Raw genomic sequence first — 15,759 nt, 5'->3', positions numbered from 1 at the left:
GGACCTGTTGGAGAGGAGCCACAGGAATGATCCGGGGCTGGAACAGGGGGACAGGCTGAGAGAGTTGGGGTGTTCAGCTGAGAAGAGAAGCTCTGGGGAGACCTTAGTGCGGCCTTTCCGGACTTAAAAGGGTTTGAGAAGAAAGATGGGGAAAGACTTTTGAGCAGGGGCTGTTGTGACAGGACAAGAGGTGATGGTTTGAAACTAAAGGAGGGAGATTCAGGCTGGACATGAGGAAGGAATTGTTGTCCCTGAGGGTGGTGAGAGCCTGGCCCAGGTTGGCCAGAGAGGTGGTGGCTGAACCATCCCTGGAGACATCCCAGGCCAGGCTGGACGGGGCTCTGAGCACCCTGAGCTGGTGAAGATGTCCCTGTCATGGCAGGGGGCACTGAGGGAGCTTTAAGGTCCCTTCAACCCAAACCATTCCGTGATATTATGAAGCGCAAAGATCTGGCTGAGGCTTCAATGCTGAGATCCTTTAGGTGCTGCAGCCTGATCCTCCTTGTGCCAAAACCCCTCTGCATTATTTCCCAGGTTAAATACAGTGATGCTGGCTCATTCTAGTCCACAACCAACGCCGTGTGTGTGCTCCGAGTGTGCTGGTGGCAACTGGTTGCTTCTTGGCTTGGGGAAGAGCAGGAACCCTGCAGACTGTCAATATTTTTTTAAGGAAGCTGAGATATATTCCTATATCTGGACTAACAATGCAGAGGCAGGGAAACACACAGAGGAGGGGAGGCAAAATAGCAGCTTCTGAGAGTGCAAACCTCAAGTGGAACATGAAACACATTAATATTCATGCACTTAGATTCAGCCAAAAAAGCAACAATGACTGTGCCTCTCCAGAAATGCTCCGAGCTCTTGGACTGCCATCAACAGCTGTGGGGTGGAGGAGGCAACAAAACCTTCGGAAACCACCAAACTGTTGGAGAAGCATTGTAAGAAGCCATTCCCATAGGGCTGGGATTAGGCTTGGGCTCTTTCTGTCCAGCCTAACACATAACAAGGACGATCTTTCTGCTCAAAAACATCCATGTAATTGCTTCTAATTGATCTCCTCGCTAGCAGTCTCTGGAGGGAGGTGCATGTTGAATATACCATGGAAATGTGCTTTACAGTTTGTGAGTATGAGGAGTGACACAGCGTTGGTCCTTAGAGCATCCAACAGGATAAAGGAGCTTTGTGCTGCGGGAAACAAAGCCAGTAGAAGGGAGAGGTGGTTTTCTCTCCACCTTGGTCTACGTGATTGGGTGACCTTGAGCAAGTGGCCATGAAATGGAGATGACAGTGATCCTTTTCCCAGTGGGAACACTGGCCATGCACTGCTGGAGGATGGCAAGAGTTTGCAAGAATATTTGCTGGATATTTTTCTGATCTTTGTGGAAACTGCCGAAGAGGCAAACCAGCTGTGATGGTTGATCAGGGTGTGTTGGCTGGGCTATAAATACAGGGGGTGTGCTCTGGCCTGGAGACCAGGCATCTCACTGCAAAGCTGAGCTCTCTTCTTCTCCAGAAATGCAGCTGAAGTTTAGAAACTGCCCATCGGGGCTGTTTCTGGTCCTGATTTTTCTCCTTAGGCATTTCTGGGCTTCCTGTGGGATATTGCTCGTTGTCTCTGAGACTTTGTCGCACAGGATAGAAGGTCCAGTGTTCCATGTCTCTGCCCTGTATGGCTACAAGGGGGTCTGTCTTTGGATGCCAATTCTGGCTTTGCTTGATAAGTCCATGCATTGAGGATGATTTTTCCTGCTAGGCCAACCCCCTTATCAGTTCCACCGAACGTCAAATTTCCGCAGCTCTTGCCTGGGAGTTTCATCTCCCACGACGACTCCTTATGCGAGGAGCCTGTCATTTCTGACATCGAGATCTCGGGTGTCTCAGGAGCTGCCGCTCTGCAGAGCTGCTTGGCAGGGCATGGCGGATGTCTCTCCAGTCTGCTCTCCTGCATATCTTTAGAAAATTGAGCTCAGAGGGAGCTGCGTGGTGTAAACTGCTCATGTGCAGCGACACTTGTGCCAGCAAAGTGTCAGGACATGGCAGACCTTTGTCCAAACGTGGGCGAGACAACCTGGACAGATCTGGGCATGCACCACCCCTCTGCCTGCAACCAGCTGTCCGTGCGAGCACCAACCACCAGATGTTGCTGCGAGTGCTGTCCGGCCCCACTTGGTTGACATGAATCCCCCCAAAAATGTCGTCTGTGTGGGGTCCTTCCCACCAGACCTGCAGGATCTGCACCATGGATGGAGCAAGATGCTTGGGCGTGGGTGCCAGCTCTGCCCACAGCTGGTGTGTGCAGATGTGCATAGAATCACAGGATGGTTTGGGTTAAAGGGACCTTAAAGCTCCCCCAGTGCCCCCCCTGCCATGAGCAGGGACATCTTCAGCAGCTCAAGGTGCTCAGAGCCCCGTCCAGCCTGGCCTGGGATGTCTCCAGGGATGGTTCATCCACCACCCCTCTGGCCAATCTGGTGTTTCACCAAAGAGACATCGCACCCCTTCACCCATGTCTTTAACCACAACCCATCCACACACTGGGAAACCAACCAGATCTCCATTCACTTGGGGATGGGATTTGAGTGTTGTGAGCGCTCAGACCACCTCCTCTTTACCCAGCCAGCTGCCCCACTGGTCTCTTTTTCTCTTTAACACACAGATAGAGAAATTTCAGAGCACCTCATGCCTCAGGAAGCAAAAACACCACATAAAAACCCCTCGCCAAGGAAAACATACGATGCACATTTAGCATCGTGGGCTTCCGCCTGTCAGCCCCCACGCCGAGCAGCTTGCTCGCGACGTTTGAAGTTAATATCTCCTGACGCAGAGACGAGAAGACCTCCGAAAGCACAAATTAATAAAAGTGACATGCCAAGAGGAAGCGTCAGCGCGGCAGTGACAAGGAAGAGGCTCTTTGATGTTATCAGCACAGGGGAGAAGGCAACAGAGGAGGATATTAAAAAGATGAGAGAAGAGCTGAATTTGACTGGATGGCAACAATCGGGATCAAAAGGAATTAAGGCTTTTTACAAGGAGAACCATACAAGAAATAAGTTTCAGCAAGTAAAATTAACAGGAGGAAAACTTCAGGTTCCTGTAGACAAGCCGGCTGTATGAGGTACAGAGGGAATTTGTGCCTTCTGGAACAATCTTTAACAGTTTTGGCGGGTGTTTAAAAAGCAGCGCAGATAGAGGGAAGAAATTGGAGCATGAGGAAAGCTGGCAGGAGCGAGATAAAACTATTACCAAAAGGTTTTGTTGTAGCTGCTGGAAAAAGCTTCTCTAGTGAAAAGAAAATGTTCGTTTTGAAGGGATTCCTCCTGAGAAAAGCTGGCTTAGAGAAAATAAAACGGGGGGGAGTTGGGATGGTCGGTCTTACCAAACTGCAAGGGAATGTTTCATCTCAAAGAGGCATTTTATCTGGAGCTAAGGGTTGTCTTATTGGGTGTATAAACAGGCTGAATTCAAACAGGGTGGCTTAGTTATACCGAACTCAGGTCTTTTGGCCCCAGCAGCAGAAAGCGGGAGGGAAAAGCTGCGCTTTACGCTCCTTCCCCTCCATTGCGGAACGAGAACCACCACAAATTCTATGTTTTTGGAAAGGAGGCTCGCGGACTGAACCGATTTTTCTCAGAAGCACCTAAAAAATGCCGCAGATGCTGCTGGTGCTGCTGTGAGTCAGAGCAGAGAATCAACAGGGAGTCACCAGCCTGAGGACGCTGCCAGCATTGTCCCCGCGCTCTCGTGCACGTTTTGAGTCAGACGTGGCGCGACAGCAGCGCCGGCACTCAGAGCTGGCATTTGGGCATCCTGCGAAATGGTCCAGACCAGGGTGTCATCACTCGTACTATTTTGAGCTCCCACTTGCACACGAACGTCAGAGGGAAGGATGCGACAGACGCACGTGCGCGCATGGGCTTTTTAATGTTTCAAGACTTGTCAGCTTGAACGGGAAGGCTGGGAGATGGAACAGCTTTGTCGTGTTCCCTTATCAAACCCACAACAGTGACCTTCTCCGCTTTTATATCAATTACATCAGCCGAACAGCACATCTCCATCATGTGCTGCATCCCAAGAGGGGCTTATTTTGCGTTAATGCTGCGGAGGTCGCTGGGAAGGTTGAGCGTTGGCAGATGAGCTGGCTGGAGGAGGGATGATGCCCCTGAGAGATGCACCGGTGATGAGAACAGAAGTGTCTGTGGACAAGAGGCAGTGCTGGGGGTGCCAGGAAGATGGTAAAGCTGCGACTCCAGGGCTGGCACGCCAGCATCTCACAGCAGGGCCTGGGGAAGAATAACCCCAGCACCAGTATGGGAGAGGGGTTGACCTGTGGACAGCAACATTGCAGGAAGAACCTGGGAGTTCTGGTGGACAACAGGTTGCCCATGAGCCAGTGATGTGCCTCTGTGGCTAAGGCGGCCAGTGGTGCCTGGGATGCATTAGGAAAAGTGTGGCCAGCACGTCAAGGGAGGTTGTCCTCTCCTTCTGTGCCCTGGGGAGGCTCCATCTGCAGTTGTGGGTCCAGTTCTGGGCTTCCCAGTTTAAGAAGGACAAGAAATTATTGGAGAGAGACCATCAAGGGACACAAAGATGCTGAGGGGTCTGGAAGCATCTTTGTGATGAGGAGACACTGAGAGAGCTGGGGCTGTTGGGCTGGAGAAGAGAAGCTGAGAGGGATCTGATCAATGGATCAATATCTCAGGGTGGGTGTCAGAGGATGGACCAGACTCTGTTCAGTGGTGCCCAGCACCAGGGTGAGGGGCAACGGGCACAGACTGAAACACAGGAGGCTCCATGTGAACACAAGGAGAAACTTCTTCCCTTTGAGGTTGACAGAGCATGATCTCATGTGGGTGCCAAGCAGGGAAGCCACTTCGCCGTGCCATTCCCAAGCTCATTTTCTGTCCTAACCTCTTTGTTTTGCATCATGTTGCCTATTCCCACTCCTCCCAGAGCCATGGGGAGTCACTAATGGGAAAGGACACGTGTTGGATGGGAGGCAGAGGTGGCCACGTACTCAGAAGCTGCTGATGACAACCTGGATAGAGGGCCAGACACTTCCAGATATCTCAAACGACCCCCCCTGGCATGGTTTGGGGGCATCTTCAGCTGGGTAAGAAATATATACATGTTGCTGAAAGGCAGAGGTGGGAGGAGGAAACTTTCTGAATGCAGGATGAACTGAATGGATGGCATCGGCCGAGAGAAGTATTTGGTAAAGCAGAAACAAAAGATTATTACTTATTCTGACTTTTTTCAAATTCTGTGCTCTTTTTCTTTAAGTTTGATATGGCGCTCCTCTCTGCTGCCTCAAGCCTTGTTTATCGCTGCCCGTGCTCTCCAAACCCCGTTATGTCCCCCAGCGCTGTCCCGGTGTGCGGGTGAGCAGGACCCACCACCTCCACCACAGCACTCCTCAAACATTTATAACCCGGGCCAAGCCGACCATGGCATGCAACCCAGTAGAAAGCTACATTTTGCTTTTGAATTCCTACCCGCCGAGTGCTGCTCCCATCGATTCCGATCTCTGGGCATCTCTGGCTAACAAACTCCTCCAGCAAGCACTGAGGTGACTTGCGAGCTCCGCTTTGTACAGTTGTTTCTGCCTTTGTAGACAAAGAAGAAAGGTCTTTGTTTGCTTGGTGGAAAGCGGCTCCGGTAGGAGCAGCTGGATGAGCAAATCTCGGCTCTTCTGGGCTGGATCTGCCCAGGGTGGGAGCTCTGACTGCCCCAGCTGGGGCATTTGAGGCATCTCTTTTGCACCTATTGAGCTTTCTATACATCCTTTCTCTCCGGGAGAGAATAATGAGGGTTTCGCATCTCTTTGTTGTCCCTAATTTCATATTTCTGCATGCGGTAAATGATTGCACAGGGATCACGCTCACATTGACTCCCTTGGCGCCCATGGGCACATACCAAACCCTGACCCAAGTCATTATGACCATACAGGTTTCCCAAAACCCTCAATTATCTTTTCACTGCTCAGAAGGAGCTGGGTAAACACTTTTGGGGAACACCTCCCTTTTCCCCGGCTCTGGACACCACCAGGAGCTGAACTGTGTCAGGCTTGGTGGGAAAAGTGCCACCTTCAAGCAAGAGCTGCTCCAAAACTTAAGCTGTGATGTCCGTAAGATGTAGACCGAGCTTGTCTGGGCTGCAGACACAACTGGGCCTGAGCTTTTGGCAGAAACCTCTCCCTGCAGGAAGCAAGAAACCTGTCAGAATGTTTTAAAACTCACTGAAAAGGCTGCGGTGCTGGTTGGAAAAATACCTCCCATCAAGTCACATTTTTCTAAAAAAAAAGTGGTGGTTGTATCTATTTATTTATTTTTTAACTAATGGCATGGAAACGTCTTTATTCTCCTTCAAGAGTCGAACCTTTTGTATCCAGAATTTTGGGCTGGAAAATGGTTTTGATGTTGCCAGATGTCACTTCCAGCTGCTGAGATGAGCAAACCAGTCCCTCTGACAATTATGTTGGCGGTGGCTTCGTTCTTGGGTCCAGAGACCAAATGGCAGCTCTGCCGCTTCCTCAGTGGTGGGAAAGACCTTAACGCTTCCATGAAACCAACTCAATGAGCCAGCCAAGGGTTTGAGGATGTCCCTGGGAAAGGGACCTGGTGGGGAAGGTGGGATGGAAGAAGATGGTATTACCAGTACAAAACCCCATTGCTTGTTGGGACTAATGGTCCCTTTTTGTAGGTAAAACGGGTGGTGACTAAAGATCAAGAGAAGCAGTGGGGACCAACCTGCTGAGCAAGCACAGAAAACAACGAAGCTGAAGTGCCAGCGGCTCTGCCAAGCAAAAAGGGCAGCTTGATAAATTATTTGCTGCGAATTAGCCCCGTGCTGGCTTGGAGCACATTTCAACGGAATGAGAAAGGGATGTGAAAGACATGGCACTGCTGTCTATTTATGATTGTGATATATCTGCAGAGTACTGGATGCTTTGCATTCAGCCGGCGAGCTGTCTAAGACAGGGACCAGAGGTGATGGTCGTGCTGTAGCAGCTTGTTCTCCCTGGCTGGAAAACAAGGTCGTTCGGGTCTGTGCTGCCGACCTACGATCCTTCTGCAGATTCCTACCTCAGGTGGCTGCATCTTGTTTGGCAAACAGACCTTTTCGCTGAAAAACAACTTCCCTGATAATTTATTAATGTTTGCTACGGCACAGAAAGCCTCGCTGGGGAAGTCTGTGGGCACCAGCCTCCTGCTGCCTAGACCCAGTACAACTTTTCCTGAGGAGGTTTTTGGGTTTGTGTGGGGATTTGGAAACATTTTCTGGCTCTGCTTCTTGCTTTGTGTGGTTTTTATTGAAGCACCTCGTCTGTTGGATGGTCTGTGGAAGAGCCAGCTGAAGGTTGGGCAGTCACACATCTCTAGAGGACGCAGGGAGGACCACATTACCATAGAATCATTTTGGTTGAAAGAGAACCTAAAGACCGAGTCCAACCATAACCTAACTAGCACTAAACCATGTCCCTAAGAACCTCATCTATGCACCTTCTAAACCCCTCCAGGGATGGTGACTCCACCACCACCCTGGGAAGCCAGTTCCAGTGCTTCACAGCTCTAGGGGAATACAAGAATGTCGTGAAGTTATCCGGGGGGAAAATTAGAAGGGCCAAAGCCCAACTAGAGCTGAGCCTGGTTACGGCTGTAAAAGGCAACAAGAAATGTTTCTATATCAGCAACAAAAGGTGGGCTAAGGAGAATCTCCATCCCCTGAGAGAGGATGAGGGAAAGGTTGAGGTACTAAACGTCTTCTTTGCCTCAGTCTTTACCAATAAGACCAGTTGTGCTCCAGCTACACACCCTCCTGAGCTGGAAGAGAGGGATGGGGAGCATGTTAAAGGATGCACACGAGTATCACGTTATTTTCTTGTCACTCTTTTGAGCCAGGTAAAGTCGATTGGTAAAGGAAAAGGTGTTTTTAGCTGCCAGAGGAGCAATGCTTCAAAACTTGAGCCCCAACTGTGCGGAGTTTCACAGAGCTGCTCTCCCCAGCTGCTAAAAACCATGGCTTGGTGGAAAGTAATCGCTCCTTGAGCAGTAGCATGAAGGAAAGCTGATTTCTTATGGCTTCATGCCCTTTATCCCGCCCCACCCCTGTCCCTTTTGCCTCCAGCAATGTGTGTGCATTCCCCACCTCTTAGGATAATGCTTCCAGAAGGCAGTACATGGCAGAGCCATGTGCATGGTCCATCAGCCCCACGGCTGCTTGGGCTGTGCCCATCCTCATCCCAGCGGAGCCGCCGACTTGGTTCCCCTCGCCTCGACTCACCCGGCGGTACTCACAGAACGCCCAAGGACCTGAATTATTTCTGAGAACACGCTGCCAAATCTTCTTGGAACGGGCTTGCGGATTTGAAAACTGCCGGGGGTGATGAATGGGCTGACAACAAGCTCTCATAGGGCGTTTCCTCTGGAGATGAGGTCAAAGTCATGATTTTCTATTGCCTCCTTAAAAAAGAAATAGCGCAGCTACAATTCTTGGCTTCTTCGCGACTCCATCCAGGCGCAGCACATCTGCACCCGCTCAATCTGCTGGCAGAGCTTGGTGGGGGTTAGGACAAGAGCTAGAGGAGAGCCAGGAGGCTGGTTATTGGGTTGAGGAAAACCCTCCATCATCCCATGGGCTTATAAAATAGTAAGACTGTGCTGTCAGCCCTTATCATAGAATGGTTTGGGTTGAAGGGACCTTCAAAGTTCATCCAGTGCCCCCCCTGCCATGAGCAGGGACATCTTCACCAGCTCAGGTTGCCCAGAGCCCCGTCCAGCCTGGCCTGGGGTGTCTCCAGGGATGGTTCAGCCACCACCTCTCTGGGTACCTGGTCCAGGCTCTCACCACCCTCAGGCCAACAATTTTCTGTGAGCGCACCCCAAGTCTCAGCAGCTCCTCAGCGCACGAGTGGGTGGGAGCAGAGGATTTGCGTGAGAATCGCAGTTTTCTTCGCACATTTCCAGGCTTCCTCCTGAACGTCTGAAACTGTGAAGTGAATGCCACCTTACTCAGGAGGTGGGAGGAACAGGAAGAGAAAACAACACCCAATTTGGTTTCCTTTTCTTTTTGAGAAAATTCTCATGATTGTTTAAGGCAACCTCATGATTTTTGGGGAGGTTTGCTGCTGGGTAACAGCAAGAACAAGTGACAAGGTGTGAGGAAACGGCCTCAAGTTGCGCCAGGGGAGGCTGAGGTTGGATGTGGTGAACAATTTCTTCCCCAAAGGGCTGTGGGGCATTGGAACAGGCTGCCCAGGGCAGTGCTGGAGTCACCATCCCTGGAGGGCTGGACAGACGGACATGAGGTTCTCAGGACATGGGGCAGTGCCAGGGGTGAGTTATGGTTGGACTTGATGATCTTGAGCATCTTTTCCAAACAAAATAATTCTACAATTCTATGGCGGTCTTAACCCCATTTCACAGCCAGGATGAGAGCCATGTGTTGCTTATCCCACTCCACGTGGTCTCTTGCCACAGCACCAGCCTCCAAGCTCAGCCCAGCATCGCCCCGTGATGCCCTCCTGCCATTGAGAACAGCCGCCCCGAAAAGCCGAGGTGTTTATTAGTTTATATTAGTGTAAAGAGTGGGCACACACGTCCGCTGCAAACCCCAGGACATGCTATAATGTTCCCTTTCTTCCACTAAGAATTTGGCTTTGCAGCTGATAGATGAGACAGTTGGAGTCAACACAATGTGTGTTGCCTCTAATCAGTTGACATGCTAGATCCCTGACAGAAAAACACTTTGTTCCCAGTGGTAATTGTTAGTTCCCTGCCAGTCTTGGAGGTCACACTGCTTTCAGTCTGATAAGCGATTGAAATATGGACTTTTAAGAAAAAAACAAAACAAAACATAACAGTGAGTGAATCTGATGCAAGACCTACCCAAGCTCTTATGAATTCCTTGGGAAAAGCTCGTGGATGTCTAACAGGGAGAATTAGATAAGTCCAGCTGGCTATTGGGCTGGACATGAGGAAGGAATTGTTGCCCTGAGGGTGGTGAGAGCCTGGCCCAGGTTGGCCAGAGAGGTGGTGGCTGAACCATCCCTGGAGACATCCCAGGCCAGGCTGGACGGGGCTCTGAGCACCCTGAGCTGGTGAAGATGTCCCTGTCATGGCAGGGGGGGCACTGGGGGAGCTTTGAAGGTCCCAACCCAAACTGTTCCGTGATTTCTAAATTGGTGCATTCTGGTGGTATCTCTTCCAGGCTTCGATGTCTAATGGAACCAGCTTATCTGCTAGGGATGGGCATTGTCACAGTGTCTCACTGCTCATCCCCCATCCCCTTTTGATACCTGGATCCTGTAAAGTCACAAGTTCACCCATGGATGCCAACCCAAAGGTAGAGACACTCTGCACCTTCAAGAACAAAGAAACATAGTACAAAGGTCCACCATGGACATAGTGCCAACTCGCTTGCCAGTCATAAATGAGCATAAGGTATAGAAAGACCCATTTGCATCAGCCCAGACCAGGCTGGACTTTGATGGCTGGTTCAATCAGCCACCATGGCCATGCCTAAGAGCCTGGAGATCTTGCTATCAGTCACCTTGAGGCAGGGCTGGCACAAATTCCTTCCCCTGGTCCAGAAGCGATGACAGGGCCCAGGCTGGCACAGGGGTTTGGCAACGGGACGCAGAGTTTTGGCAGCTCCGCAGCTTCGTGGCCCGGCTGTCGATGAGCACTTGTTACTACCTGATGGTTGCTGGGCATTCTGTGGATAATGAATGCATGGCCAGCATCCAGGTCTCAGGAGATAATGAAAATTGATAATACAAAACGAGCTCTTCAGCAGCTTCCTTGGAAGCCCTTTGCACCATGCTCTGGGCAGGAGAAGGATTTGGCCCAAAGGAAAGTGGTTTTGTGCATGAGCATGGGCTTGGAGGATGACAAAGGGATGTCCTCAGCCCTTCGGCCAGCTGCAGCATCCTCTGCGGGTAAATCCACGCTGACTCCGCTCCCCATGGCTGGTTTAATGCCCTCCCAAGGTTTGGGACACCATCAGTTCTCCCAGAACAACTTTTTACAGTCCAGCTGTGATTCTCCCCCAGCGTGGCCACCACGTTGGTGATGGTCACCCAGCAGCACCCAGCCAGGAGCTCGCGGAGCTGCCAACACCCCCATCACATCCATTCCTCCACACTACAACACCAGCAGGGTTTGGAGCTCCAGGAAACCCACCTTCTCTCTTTATGGGGGTGAAGCAGCGTCACTGTGACCCGTTTCTATTTAAACTCCTGGTTGCTAATAAATGAGACACCAAGACACAACCACAATCCACAGTATCAGAGCTGGCCCCACCATCACGGAGCAAATTGAGCATGGCCAGGACATCACACCCACGCCGGGAGGTGTGTGAGGATGTGACAAATGGTGAAAGGGGGACGAGGGGTGCGGAGCAGCCCCCGGGATGGGCTCATCCTGGTGCCAGCCCCTCGTCCCGCACCGAGGGCTCCCGCTTGGGGAGAAACGACACAGCCCGGCCATTTCCACAAGACCAGCTTTAATATCAGTCATGAGAACGAGGAGAAAGCACAGAATCCATTAACGGGGGAAAAAAAAAAAAAAAGATTAAAAAAAGAAAATAAAATTAAAAATTAATAAAGAAAATAAAGAAACCCACCGCCCCGTGCCCACCCGCTGCAGACGGACTATCCAGGCACGGCAGGTGGAGAACAACACAGCAGTCGGGGGGTTGATCCACCGAGAGCCCCCGGTCCAGCCCCGCTCCAGGGATGCTCACCTTGGGGTGACTGGTAGCGCTGAGGAGCCCCGGCCTCGGGGGACCCGGCTTAGCTTAAGATTCATCACAGACTGACACGAAGGACAAGAATGTAAGAAGAATCCAAGAGCTGCGACTTTTTGTTTCTTTATTCTAATTCAGCCTACGACGTTAGTAATGGTGATTTCAGGGGATGGCTGGGCCCGCGAGTTCCTTCTTGTAGTGAAAATCAGAGACTGTAAAGAGGAACAGAGCTTATAAAGACAGATAGGAATATATTGCCATAAAAAGAACTGGCATGCAAGTGCTTTTTACATTTGGCAGTATGTGAAAGGACGGGGCTTCGGTTTGGTTTGTGGTGGTGGCGGTTTCTTTGTTTTGTACAGTTCAAAAATGAGCTGCTGCCTTCACATCTTGAAGACAACCCCCCCACAGGAAAGGACAACACAAGTCAAGTCCAAGGCGCCTCTCGCTTGGGTTTGGCAGAGTATATATATAATATATATATATTTATTTTTTTTTAATGCATAGCGATTTTCTTCCTTTTTTTTTTTGTTTATATATTTTTTATATATATATATTTTTCCCCCGTTGCAAACCTGAGCTCGGTCCCTGCTTTCCTGTGCAGTTTTCCTTCCTTAGGTGTTGGCACTGTGGAGCGGTCGGACGGTGTCAGCAGGCGATCTCCTCCAGCGTTCCCAGGGTGGCCTGCAGCGGCACGTTCACAGTGTGGCTGATGGTTTCCGAATGATTTGGCATGGGGTCGCAAGTGCTCTGCGGACAGAGAGGGGGCCACAGGTCACCCCGGGGCCGCTGGATGCTCCCCGTCCCTTCCCAGCTGGGATCTCCTTTCTTTGCTCAAGCATCAATCCTTTGGAAATAAGTTGGGGCTGAATGCTGCATTCTACTATTCCATGATTTCATGATTCCATAATTATATCATTCTATGATTCCGTGATTTCATGGTTGCATAATTCTATGATTCCATGATTCTATTCCACACTTCTACAATTCTATGACTCCATAATTCTATGATTCCATAATTCTGTGATTCTATGACTCCATAATTCTATGATTCCATAATTCTTTGATTCCATAATTCTCTGATTCTATGACTCCATAATTCTATGATTCCGTAATTCTACGATTCCATGATTCTATGAAACCACGATTCTGATTCCACAATTCTGTAATTCCACAATTCTATGATCCCACAATTCTACAGGCCTATGATTCTACATTTCTATGACTCCATAATTCCATGATTCCATAATTCTATGATTCCATAATTCTACGATTCCACGATTCTATGAACCCATTATTCTGATTCCACAATTCTGTAATTCCACAATTCTATGATCCCAGGATTCTACAAGTCTATGATTCTACAAGTCTATGAGTCTACAATTCTATGATTCCATAATTCCATAATTCTATGATTCCATAATTCTATTATTCCCTAATTCTACAATTCTATGACTCCACGATTCTACAAGTCTATGATCCCATAATTCCATAATTCTACAATTCTATGATTCCATTATTCCATAATTCTATGATTCCATAATGCTACAATTCCATCATTCCATGAGTCTATGATTCTGTAATGCTATGATTCCATAATTCTACAACTCCGTTATTCTATGATTCCATAACTCTACAATTCATATGGAGTGACTTCACCTGCCTACGCACCCAACCGCAGGGAAATCTCCTCCTCTCTCAATGGGTCTCCTTACCATGTTTTCATCATGGCTCCCCTCCTCTTCCTCCTTTCCGAGTAGGTCTAATAATTTCTCCTTGATCAGCTGCAAAAGAGGGAGGTTGGGTTAAAATGGGCAAGAACTTGCCTAAGTTCTCGCCCTCGTGGGCATCCATGAGGTGTTGGGTTTGGAGGACACCCTCCAATGGATATGGATGGAGAAGGCGACAATCCTTCCAAGAAAACCAGCCCATGTGCCAAAACAGAACTCTTCACATGGAAAAAACCCAAACCCTTGATTTTTAAAATATAATTGGGGGTTTATACAAAAATATCAGCTATGTGCCCACTGTTTCTCTTCACAGTCACATCTTTTCCTGGCAGACCATGCTGATAAAGAACATATTTTCAAGGGAAATCCCAGATTGGTTGGAAAATGAGTGTTTTTCTGAAAACCTTCCACTGGGGGAAAAGGAAAAAGAAGAAGAAAGGTAAAAATGTGAAAAATTGAGTCAGTTCCTACAGAAGGGAGGGGGATGCTGGATGATACGTAGAGACACGTGGTGGGGATTTGGGACCCCGATGAGCCCAGGAGCACAAACAGGACCAAGAGGAGGATTACACTGAGAGAACGATGCACAAAACCCCATCTCTAGGGTCAATATTTAATCTGATTTTGGCTAACCCACCAGAAAAGAATAATTAGATCCATTTGCTGGCCATCTCAAAGAGTTTACAAATGCTTTGGTTGGAAACATGGTGAGTTTTAGGTGCATTGAACCCCACCTTGATGAAAACCTCAGCGGATTAGATCAACCATGTACATTAAGCATCATTTAAAGCATTTTATTCCTTTTATCTCTGTCTGGTGTGGGTTAAATATCTGTCATGGGTGACCGTGAAGATGTCCCGTATTGAGCAGAGTTGGCTGAACCTGCTGGTGATAAGGAGATAAGGATGATCTCTAAGTCATATTTACCCCTAAAGTATAAAAAAACTAAAACAAAAAAACAAAAAAAACATCAAGAAGAAACTATTTGCCAAGTTCTATAAGCAGATGTCAAACAAAGGACTAAAACAGAGAAGACAAATCCAAACTTTGCAATGTTTCTTATTAGGAAAGAACCCCAAGAAAGCCGGGAATAGGCAATTTTAATGAAATATTGTGTGCGTTCAGCCTGAGGTATAAACTGAGGCGCAGGTTTTGTTTGCACTCCAAAGCCATTATGAGCTTTATGCTCGTAATTTTCAATATATTTTATTGCAGAATAATGCCACCGAGTGCTAAGAGATGCCCAGAAGGGATGGGGAGTGACTGTCTTCAAATGTAAAGCTGGCATCTCAACTTTAATAACATTAGAGGAGGTTTCAGGATGGCCCGGCGAGCTCGGAGCAGAGACCGTGGTTGTGTGACGTCCCCGTGCGCCCACCTGGCTTAGCACAAATTAATGTCATAACCATGAACAACCCCTGACCGCAACATCCCATGGGATTAAAAACCCCCGGTCCCATCACGACACTATAAGGACTGAGACAGGAATATAAGGACTGAGACAGGGACGTAAGAGCGCTGGACTCTGCAGGTTGAAACTTGCATATTTGGGTGCAGGGGCCCAAACCCATTGTATTAAAATCACCAGGCAATGAGTAGATGAGCTGAATTAGTGGGAGGCACCTTCCCAGGGACAAGGGCGAAGGATCTTGGGCTGGGATGTGTCAAATTTGCTGGGAATTCCCTGTCTCCGTAGGTGTTTGCGTCCTCCATGAAACTATCCCAAGCCATAAACTTGTTCTTCCCTGCTCTAAAACAGGACACACGCTTGTGTGTTTGTGTCCCTGGGGTCATCTGGGTGTAAACCAGGTGCTCCTCAGCAGGTCGCATCCAGCTCCAGCCCCTGCCTCAGTTTCCCCTTTTATAAAGAAAAATGATGAGCCTGACCCCCAACATAAAGCCTTCTGCAGTGTGGCAATGGAACTGGGAAGGAAAATCAATGACTGGCGGGGAGGATGCTCCAGGGATGGTTATTTTAGACTACGGTCCCTTTAGGTGGAAAAACACGGTGCAAAAAGTCCAAGCGGCAGGAGGGAGCAGAGAGCAGCTGGAATCTGCCGTGGAGGATGCTGGAGGAACTTGCTTAGGCAAAAAGAGATTAGAAGTATAGAAGAGTTGTAACTGTGCTGCTGGAGGGCGGGAGGAGGGAGGTGCCAGGCAGTGATGTCCCCTCCAGATTGCTTCTTGCAATAATTCCCATCAAAGAGGGAGTCGCTTTTTTCCAGCGCAGCTGCTCTCGGCCACCGCGGAGCCACGGGACCACGCTGGAGCTCATCTCGGTGCT

General features: G+C 49.2%; 1 protein-coding gene across 1 annotated transcript in view; it reads right to left on the bottom strand.

Moving 5' to 3' along the window:
• Nucleotides 1-11,249: 11,249 nt before the first annotated feature.
• Nucleotides 11,250-15,759, bottom strand: part of LOC308049983 (acid-sensing ion channel 2) — a 397,691-nt gene continuing 393,181 nt past the window's right edge. The window contains exons 9-10 of the mRNA XM_080359890.1: nucleotides 13,461-13,529; nucleotides 11,250-12,495 (exon numbers count right to left, since the gene is read on the bottom strand). Of these exons, the coding sequence (XP_080216016.1) occupies nucleotides 12,394-12,495; nucleotides 13,461-13,529 (171 nt within the window). The 3' untranslated portion in view covers nucleotides 11,250-12,393. The remainder of the gene's footprint in view (nucleotides 12,496-13,460; nucleotides 13,530-15,759) is intronic.

This window comes from Nesoenas mayeri, assembly GCF_963082525.1.
Source record: "Nesoenas mayeri genome assembly, chromosome: 26".
In the NCBI taxonomy this organism is placed as follows: Eukaryota; Metazoa; Chordata; class Aves; order Columbiformes; family Columbidae; genus Nesoenas; species Nesoenas mayeri.
Note: the sequence above shows the minus strand (reverse complement) of the source record. Positions and strands in the feature narration are given on the sequence as shown.